We start from the raw sequence: 10721 nt of genomic DNA on the forward strand, positions 1-10721 counted from the left end.
CAGTGGAGCAGTGTAAAGCAAATATAGACTAGCTATGAATATGCAATACCAAGGTATAGAAACGGTTAACACTCCACAACATTAGCAGCCTTTTGGTGTACAAACAAAAGAAATAGTGTACCTAGAAGGCTTCAGCTTGCAGTCAACGTTGAAGAACGTAAATCACGACTATGTAAGAGATGAAGTAGAATGTGAAATAGAATAGAATGGAAGTTCAAATGTGTGTGAAATCTTATGGGACTTAATTGCTAAGGCCATCAGTCCCTAAGCTTACACTTAACCTAAATTATCCTAAGGACAAACACACACACCCATGCCCGAGGGAGGACTCGAACCTCCGGTGGGACCAGCCGCACAGTCCATGACTGCATCGCCGAGACCGCTGGGCTAATCCCACGTGGCAGAATGGAAATGTTGACCTAAATAAAACATATGATAACATTCAGTGGAAAAGGCCCTTCTAAAGCACTGAGGTTATTCGCAGTGATGCACCGAGCAAAAACTACGGAATCTTCTGGAAGCATAAGCAAAGCAAATATCAGGAGAGGGAAACGTCAAGGATGTTCCTGACCGCCATACTTACTCAGCCTTATTTATTTTAAGTGCAATACAAAACCCTGAATCACGAAGAAGGGTCAATATAACCAACTTACAATGCATCAATTTTGTGTTTGACATTTGGCATTGCTAACACCGGAAACAACATGCGGAAAACATTTAATAACTTGTCAAATATCTCGGAGGAGTAGCCATTACTTATTAGTGTTAAGAACACTAATACCACTGCACTTACGAAAGAAAAACAAGAAGTAGCAACACATGTTACTATTGATAGAAACAAAGTAAAGCACACCAACAACTTCTTATACCCAAGTTAAATCAATATTAATGGCAGCAGCTGCTCCGTAAAAACAGGAGGAACTGCTTCGGCTGTAGGAGCATTTGCTGACAGTTTTTCATGGAGTTTCTAACAACGAGAATAGGAAGAAGTTTATGGAAGACTGCCGGCCTTTGTCGCCGTTGTCACTGGAGGCCAAACTTCTTTGGCCACCTCATGTTCGTCTTCAGTTTTTCTTTACGCAGTCGACATTTCCACCCGTCTGTTGGCATCATCATCAGGATGTACTGGTGTCCCGGGTTACCTCAACGCTATCAACGACCAGTGTCGTGTTAAGAAGTGGGATTATTAGTTGAAATTTTCCCAACCGTTACCTGGGATAGGTTGCCGATATCCGCTTTGCTACAGCCACACGCCATTTCGTAGACTCACGCAATGCCGAGGTGATCAGGAGCGTCGGAAAAAGTTTATTTTCTTCTGACTGAAAAATGCGGTGTTCTTACCATTTTATCGAAATTTACTGCTTATTCAGCCTGTAAGGCTAGAAACAAACGGTGACTTGGCTAAGTGAAATGATGGTTTCTAGTCCTCATTAATACTACGTCGTTTGAAAACAATATCCATAGACAAACCATCACAGCCTTTGCCCTTCAGCATTTCCTTAAAAAAATTCACCTTCCATTCCAAGCTGTTACTGTCATTGGTACGAATGGCACGCGGAGGCAGAGTGTTGAGCACTGCTTGCTTCTGGAGCTGGAAGGTGGTGCGAAGTGGCATCTAAATACCAGTTTGCGGTTGTCGGTTTTCTATACATTTTTGCTACAGATCAGCAGATGTAGGAACGGGAAACAAACGTTACCTTCTGCCCTGAGGTGAAACTGATTTCGAATTAATGCCATATAAGAACTTGCGGAATTCATGAAGCTCCTGTTTATTGTGCAGACGTATAATAAACATACTTGTCATACACGTGGCGGAGCAAACAAAAAGGTGTTGGTGGCGCACTGCAAACTGTTTGTTATTCAAAATGTTGTATAGAAATTCATACGAATTCATAATTCATAGTTTATACTTTTTTCGTTAGTTAATTACAATTATTAGTTCTCAGACGGTATACGTGACAAATTTACAAAAGTCATGTTTTATACCCTTTTGCAACCTTAAATTTTACGAGTATTTAGTAATCAATTGTTAATATAGATGACACGAATGGGCTTCCAGCTTCGTTGTTTCCCACCAGCAAGAAATTAGATACGCGGCAACGGTACGTGAGAAATACAAACAAATATGAGGAGTTCATGTATGTGGTATTTTGATAAACATGTCTCCTCTCTTGAGCTGGCTGTTTTGTTATCTGTCTATTGACGATGACCCTCTAATAGTAGCCGGAAAAATTTCGTCTAATAATCCTACTTCTTGAGAACAAGCGCAGAAAACGTCCCCTTTTATAAGTGAAAGCGACACTGGTCATAGGCAGTGTTCAGCTAAACGTGAGCACCATAGGTCCTTAAAGAATATCCAGGCAGAGGGCATGAAATTAAATATTCTATCTACGGAGAGAATTTTTAGAAATATAAATCTAGGCTAGGTTACTGTTTGACTGTCAAAGCTATAAACTCTTAACAGATGATGCCAAACGTTTAGAAGCAAGGAAAATGTGCATCTGAGGGAGTGTGACCCAACCAGAGGGATAGAAACGAAAACAAATTAGGTAGCATTAAAAGGGAAAGTACACAGAAAAATCATCTCAAAATCACCAGAGGAAGTAATTATCCCTTTTCGGGCTCATTCTAAGGCAAAACAGCAACTTTAAAACACAAAAAACACACAATACTTACTACGCTAAGTCGATGCTTCGTATCATAGACCAAGGTATATGGAAAAAAGTATTAGTGAAATACTGAGGATTCTAACGCCTTAGTAAGTAGAACGAATTGGTGGATGGCTCACTTACTAAATTGAGCACACAGGACGCTACAGAGTATGTAACCGCTGTTGATTTTCAGGATGATGTTCAGTAGTAATATGTATATGCGTTTTGGCTTCATAAGAGTAAAATATAAAAAAATCTAACAAGACTGCGCCAACTCTCCTATTCAAGAAGTCCTGTACGCTTAATAATTCCATGCAAAAAATGGCACTATTTGTTCCTTGTTCCATTTATAGCACATTCTCACGTAATCTTTCGTCTTGCAACCGCTTTCCCTAAGAGAGGGAGTAAATGGATGATTCGGTCTCAAATGTCACTGAATTTTCTCTTACCAAGACGTTATACAATTAGTTCTGTACGCGGAACAAACGCTTAGTCTCGAGGACTGACGTCTAATGCAAGTACTTTGAATAACTTAATGATTTAAATTAAAAACTGAAAAAATTCATATGTTTTCATTCATGTTGAAGTTCTGGGCACAAAATATTGTTTTTACACACAAATATGTTTCATCACAGTTATGGCATCGTCAGTGGATTTTTCTTTTATTTTTCAGAAATGCATACATACAGATTATATTTAGGTCAGGAAATATGTTACATTGGATTTTGTTGTTATTTACATTCATTATCTTTTTCCACTCTACACTTGTCCTGTAATTATACGCCTATGACGTAAAATCGTATGAAAGTGTGAAATTAATTATGTTCCATATATGATGGCTGCATAATTTCTAGAATGCCCATGTTGTCACCTAATAATCGTACTTACTGTAAAATAAATATTTCAGAAATGTAATGAAATTGCTTGTACTGGATAGATTTACTGTAACTTTCAGACAGAGACTCGGAATGTGTAAACCAAACGCCACCATCATCTCTTAACTTTAGACTTAAATGTGCAAAGAAGGCACAAAGAAGCTGCAAATGAAATATGAATATCAAAAAAGTTGAAGAACTGTGAACTAAAGGAAATAAAGAATTACAGATGTATTTACATTCCTTGCTCGATCCCGCAGAAGTTCCCAATACGGTTTTCGTTTGCTGTGGCTTCCTTGCGATTTCTGAAGATAATTCGAGCTGCTTTTCGGTTGAGACTGTTAAGTAAGGAGAGAGGTAACGTTGACGGTGGGTGCGTCGGCCACAGCGTTCTTGAAGTCCGCATACTCGCAGCAGTACGAGTAACCCTTTTTTTTGTCCCTCCGATCATTGGCCGTCCAGGTTATCCAGCTGATCCTGGAGCACACGTCTTTGCAGATGTAGTAGTCAGATCCAGGCCTCTCAATGTACGGATTGTTTACACCCAGGAACACAACAGCTCTCTTAGTATCCTCTCTATACACAATCTTCCAGAAGAGCTTCGGTACTGGGATGTAGTTTCTGCCTTTAGTATAAAGATATAAATCCGTCTCGACTTTGTTCACGTTGGGCAGCGTTGTGATGCCGTGCGTACCCGTGTATATTTCCAGCTTGACGCGGTTTGTTGCAGCATAGGAACGTACATCTCCCTCCATGGTGTTCCAGTTGCCACCGTTGAATGTTTGCCACTGCGGCGCAGCGTTCATGTAGAAGAACGTGGCGTACTCCTGCGCGCCGAGAGAGAAATCAGATTTAGCAGCGAGGTGTCCTTTGGAAAGGAAGTAGTCGGTGTTTCGAGAAACGTACTCGGACCCCAGCTTAGGGTCCCCCAGCAGTTTGCCGAACGTCACGATCTGCGTGGCTCTTTCGTACTGTTTGTCCATGTCAATAGTGCCGAAGAACCTGCCATTCAACCACTTTTTTGGTCTGGGGAAACGGGTCTGGCTGCCCCGTATTTCGCGGACCATCGTGAAGTGGTCGTACACTGTTCTGTAGGAGCGAGTGTCGAAGCAGGCGTCGATGAGCGTGTAGAAGTCGGGGCCGACCTGGAAGCCCAGCTGGATCTCCTGATACTGACTTCTGCTGCCGCACGATCTTTCCGGATTCCTCTCCGATGGCATCGGCTGGGACCTGCATCCGAGATCACTGAAGTTGTAGGCCATACCGCCGATGGTGAAGGTGGTGCCGGAGAAGCAGGTGGCTGTCGCCAGCCGCTGTTTCCTGATCTCGATGACGCTGTCGGGACACGCGACGATGATCTGCTCGTTCTTTCTGAGCAATATTTTCCCCGAGGAGTCCGGCGTCACGAAGCCGTGCACGTCTTTGCTTCCGCCGGGCTTCAGCAGCAGCGGCTGAGGGTAGGGCATCTTGGATTTGTTTACGTCCACCGAACAGCCTGTAATTTGAATAGAAATGTCATTTCAATTGCACTGATAAATTAGTTTCACAACGGGCTACAAAAAGATTACAATATACTCGTACAATGCTGTCGAAGTATTTGCACACAGTAATTCGCAGTTTGAAATTTTATCATCGACCTTAATTAAGATTCCAGAATGAGATTTTCACTCTGCAGCGGAGTGTGCACCGATATGAAACTTCCTGGCATACTAAAACTGTGTGCCGGACCGAGACTCCAACTCGGGACCTTTGCCTGGCAGAAGTAAAGCTGTGAGGACGGTGCGTGAGTCGTGCTTGGGTAGCTCAGTTGGTAGAGCACTTGCCCGCGAAAGGCAAAGGTCCCGAGTTCGAGTCTCGGTCCGGCACACGGTTTTAATATGCCAGGAAGTTTCATTAATTAAGTTACTTCAAATTTTTGTTGGAGTCAGGGCAAGGGTTTGCTGTCGTTTCATCTATAATCACAAAACGTGTTAACCTACTAAAGAGAGAGTGAAATATAATCAGATTTCAGATAGTATGTTATACACTGCTGGCCAAAAAAGTTGTAATACCGCAAGGGTACCAAACATCGAAACTGTAGTGTAATAGGAGGAATATACGAGTAAACTGGTCTGTTAGTTTCGTAATCGCAGTTAGCAGCGACGTTAAATCACTTGTGATAACTCCGCTACTGGCCACATTCACAGCGCCAGCAGTCCAGCGTGAAGGGAATGTCGGTCCCCATCGAGTGAGCGCAAGAGACGCATTCTGCACACTCGCGTGGAATAGTCCAGCGGATGCCCTCGCCTCGCTTAAGAAAGGACACCTTGTGAAGAACATAGCAGACATTGAAATACGTCCAGATAACGTAGGGACCCATGAAGACACTGCGATGGAGCGCAGATACAAAGCGCCAACAGTTCGCGCAGTGAGGCGTGTGAACTAAAACATCCTCGGAAGAAATCAGAGACCCAGAAAATATTAGATACAGGCTCCCAGGTAGATGCTATTTTCCTTGACTTCCGGAAGGCGTTCGATACAGTTCCGCACTGTCGCCTGATAAACAAAGTAAGAGCCTACGGAATATCACACCAGCTGTGTGGCTGGATTGAAGTGTTTTTAGCAAACAGAACACAGCATGTTGTTCTCAATGGAGAGACGTCCACAGACGTTAAAGTAATCTCTGGCGTGCCACAGGGGAGTGTTATGGGACCATTGCTTTTCACAATATATATCAGTGACCTAGTAGATAGTGTCGGAAGTTCCATGCGGCTTTTCGCGGATGATGCCGTAGTATACAGAGAAGTTGAAGCATTAGAAAATTGTAGCGAAATGCAGGAAGATCTGCAGCGGATAGGCACTTGGTGCAGGGAGTGGCAACTGACCCTTAACATAGACAAATGTAATGTATTGCAAATACATAGAAAGAAGGATCCTTTATTGTATGATTATATGATAACGGAACAAATACTGGTAGCAGTTACTTCTGTAAAATATCTGGGGTATGCGTGCGAAACGATTTGAAGTGGAATGATCATATAAAATTAATTGTTGGTAAGGCGGGTACCAGGTTGAGATTCATTGGGAGAGTCCTTAGAAAATTTAGTCCATCAACAAAGGAGGTGGCTTACAAAACACTCGTTCGACCTATACTTGTGTATTGCTCATCAGTGTGGGATCCGTACGAGATCGGGTTGACGGAGGAGATAGAGAAGATAGAAAGGAGAGCGACGCGTTTAGTCACAGGGTTATTTGGTAAGCGTGATAGCGTTACGGAGATGTTTAGCAAACTCAAGTGGCAGACTGCAAGAGAGGCGCTCTGCATCGCGGTGTAGCTTGCTCGCCAGGTTTCGAGAGGGTGCGTTTCTGGATGAGGTATCGAATATATTGCTTCCCCCTACTTATATATCCCGAGGAGATCACGAATTTAAAATTAGGGAGATTCGAGCGCGCACGGAGGCTTTCAGACAGTCGTTCTTCCCGCGAACCATACGCGACTGGAACAGAAAAGGGAGGTAATGACAGTGGCACGTAAAGTGCCCTCCGCCACACACCGTTGGGTGGCTTGCGGAATATAAATGTAGATGTAGATGAAAACAAATATTTCCTTCACAGTGGTGACTTATAAATCACAAATGCCAGCAGATTTTTAGACGAACCCGAAACATGAGACGGCCCAAGCCACATGCAGAGATGTTGTTGTGGTCTTCAGTCGAGAGATTGGTTGGATGCAACTCTCCGTGCTACTCTAAGCTGTGCAAGCCTCTTCATCTCCAAGTAATTACTGCAACCTACATCCTTCTGAATCTGCTTTGTGTATTCATCTCTTGGTCTCCATCTACGATTGTTACCTTCCGCGCTTCCCTCCAGTACTAAATTAGTGACCCCTTGGTGCCCCAGAACGTGTCCTACCAACCGATCCCTTCTTCTAATCGAGTTGTGCAACAAATTCCTCTTCTCCCCAGTTCTATTCACCCATCTATAGCATTTTTCTGTAGTACCACTTTTCACTTCCATACATGGCTACATTCCATACAAATACTTTCACAGATGACTTCCTGACACTTAAATCTATACTCGATGTTAACAAATTTCTCTCCTTCGGAAATTCTTTCCTTGACATAGACAGTCTACGTTTTACATCCTCTCTACTTCGACCGTCATCAGTTATTTCATTCCCCAAATAGAAAAACTCTTCTACTACTTCAAGTGTCTCATTTCCTAATCTAATTCCCTCAGCATCACCTGATTTAATTCGAACATTCCATTATCCTCGTTTTGCTTTTGTTGATGTTCATCTTACATCCTCCTTTCAAGACACTATCCATTCCGTTCAACTGCTCTTCCAAGTCCTTTGCTGTCTCTGGCAGAATTACAATATCGTCGGCGAACCTCAAAGTTTTTATTTCTTCATCGTGGATTTTAATACCTACTCCGAATTTTTCTTTTGTTTCCTTCACTGCTTGCTCAATATACAGATTGAATAACATCGGGGATAGGCTACAACCCTGTCTTACTCTCTTCCCAACCACAGCTTCCCTTTCATGTCCCTCGACTCTTATAACTGCCATCTGGTTTCTGTACAAATTGTAAATAGACTTTCGATCCCTGTATTTTACCCCTGCCACCTTCAGAATTTGAAAGAGAGTACTCCAGTTAACATTGTCAAAAGCTTTCTCTAAGTCTAAAAATGCTAGAAACGTTGGTTTGCCTTTCCTTAATCCATCTTCTAAGATGAGTCATAGGGTCAGTATTGCCTCACGTGTTCCAACATTTCTACGGAATCCAAACTGATCTTCCCCGAGGTCGGCTTCTCCCAGCTTTTCCATTCGTCTGTATAGAATTTGTGTTAGTAATTTGTAGCCGTGACTTATTAAACTGATAGTTCTGTAATTTTCACATCTGTCAACACCTGCTTTCTTTGGGATTGGAATTATTATATTCTTCTTGCAGTCTGAGGATATTTCGCCTGTCTCACCAGATGGAGAGTTTTGTCAGGGCTAGCTCTCCGCGACTACCTGTAGTTCTAATGGAATTTTGTCTACTACCGGGGCCGTGTTTCGACTTAGGTCTTTCAGTGCTCTGTCAAACTCTTCACGCAGTATCATATCTCTCATTTCATCTTCATCTACATCTTCTTCCATTTCCATAATATTGTCCTCAAGTACATCGCCCTTGTATAGACCCTCTGTATACTCCTTCCACCTTTCTGCTTTCTTTTCTTTGCTTCTGGGTTTCCATCTGAGCTCTTGATATTCATACAAGTGGCTCTCTTTTCTCCAAAGGTCTCTTTAATTTTCCTGTAGGCAGTACGTATCTTACCCCTAGTGATATATACCTCTACATCCTTACATTTGTGCTCTAGCCAAGAAACTACGCTCACGTAATTCCAACAGTAATCCATGCTAGGCTTTGTTTTAGTTACAGCGGCTGGAGTTGAACATCTCCGCGATTAATTGCGATTGTTAAACGAATCTGTTACGAAAAGCACTGCTCTTCTGTAGGTGTTCTCTGTATCGACTATCATACTGTACATGTGCAGGGTCCCACAGTGTCGAGAAATATTGAAGTGTCAGTCAAGTAAATTACTTCCTTCCTGGCGGAACCACAGTTCCTCATATGTAGCCCAATGGGTCAGTGTGGTATCTACCTTACCTAGATTAGTTTCATTTGGTTGTTACACTTTAACCTGCTTCGTATATTCCTAGATATTGGTTGGATGTGAGTGCTTCCAACGCGTGTTAGGCAGTCTTGTAACCTTATAATAATGCTCAATACTTTACATTTGTTTACGTTGAGTATCAACTGCCAGTCCCCGTACCAAGTAACGATCCTACGCAGGTCTGCTGAGGGAATTAGATTAGAAAGTGAGACCCTTAAAGTGGTAGATGAGTTTTGCTATTTGGGGAGAAAAATAACTGATGAAGGTCGAAGTAGAGGATATAAAATGTAGACTGGCAATGGCAAGGAACGCATTTCTGAAGAAGAGAAATTTGTTAACATCGGGTATAAATTTAAGTGTCTGGAAGTCGTTTCTGAAAGTAATTGTATGGAAGTGAAGCTTTCGAAATGTGGTGCTACAAAAGAATGCTGAGGATTAGATGGGTAGATCACATAACTAATGAGGAGGTAGTGAATAGAATTGGGGAGAAGAGAAATTTGTGGCACTACTTGACTAGAAGAAGGGATCGCTTGGTAGGACATCATCTGAGTCATCAAGAGATAACCAATTTCGTATTGGAGGTCAGCGTAGAGGGTAAAAATCGTAGAGGGAGACCAAGAGATGAATACAGTAAACAAATTCAGAAGGATGTAGGTTGCAGTAGGTACTGGGAGATGAAAAAGCTTGCACAGGATTGAGTAGAATGGAGAGCTGCATCAAACCAGTCTCTGGACTGAAGACCACAACAACAACAATAGTTTCTTAGAAGAGTCAACCTACGTACTACTTCTTGCTACCTATATCACGCGAAAATGGCTTGAGTATAGAGTCAGAGGCAACCAAACTCACACGGAAGCTTGCTAACAATCATTCTTCCCGCTTACTATTTGCGACTACAACAGGAATGCGGAAGAGTTAATGGTACACAAAGTACCAGCGCCGTACGCCATAATGTAGCTTGAGGAGTACAACCGCAAATGTAGGTGTAAATGAGGAATAGATGGACAGGAGAAAAAAATGGAAGAGTAAGCTAAACTGGTGTTTCAAAAGTAAGTTTACATTGAGCTTCGGTTCCCATTTTGGACTTAAGGCATATAGACACGGACGATAATGGAAAATGTTGGGATCAGCACTGTACCTGCGTGGGTCTGCGTGGAGGCGTGGCCAGCCATGGCGAGAAGTGCCAGCAGCAGCAGGGCGGTCATCGTGGAGTTCTTCGGACTGAAGAGGCCGCCCGTCGCCACCCGCTTATATTGCGGCGCGTGTCTGCTATCGGGTAAAATTTCCGCAAGTGGCTTGAAGAAACCACTTCTGGATGCTGAGTGGACTTGGAAGGACTCACGGAAGCTGACTTCCCCAAATTTCGTCACATTGTAGAAGCGGCTTTCGCAAGTTAGACAAAACGGTTCCTAGTTCCCTGTTGCTGCAAGTTTTTGAGACACTTGCAGAAGTTTTGTGTGGACTCCACGTACTTCCAGTACTGCATCACGTGTGGACCAGTGAAGAAACGCAGTGGTTAATCGAAAGGATCAAGTGTTTCCCTGTACTGTGTGA

At 42.8% G+C, this 10721-nt stretch overlaps 1 protein-coding gene across 1 annotated transcript; it reads right to left on the reverse strand.

Annotated features, from left to right (window-relative positions):
* Window positions 1-3286: 3286 nt before the first annotated feature.
* LOC126470090 (uncharacterized) lies at window positions 3287-10444 on the reverse strand. Its single transcript, XM_050097641.1, has 2 exons — window positions 10306-10444; window positions 3287-5021 (listed from the first exon to the last, which is right to left on the reverse strand). Exons 1-2 carry the CDS (start codon window positions 10370-10372, stop codon window positions 3868-3870), a joined length of 1221 nt encoding a protein of 406 aa, XP_049953598.1. The 5' UTR covers window positions 10373-10444; the 3' UTR covers window positions 3287-3867.
* Window positions 10445-10721: the final 277 nt, after the last annotated feature.

The sequence above is a fragment of the Schistocerca serialis genome, chromosome 1 (genome assembly GCF_023864345.2).
Source record: "Schistocerca serialis cubense isolate TAMUIC-IGC-003099 chromosome 1, iqSchSeri2.2, whole genome shotgun sequence".
Taxonomy (NCBI): domain Eukaryota; kingdom Metazoa; phylum Arthropoda; class Insecta; order Orthoptera; family Acrididae; genus Schistocerca; species Schistocerca serialis.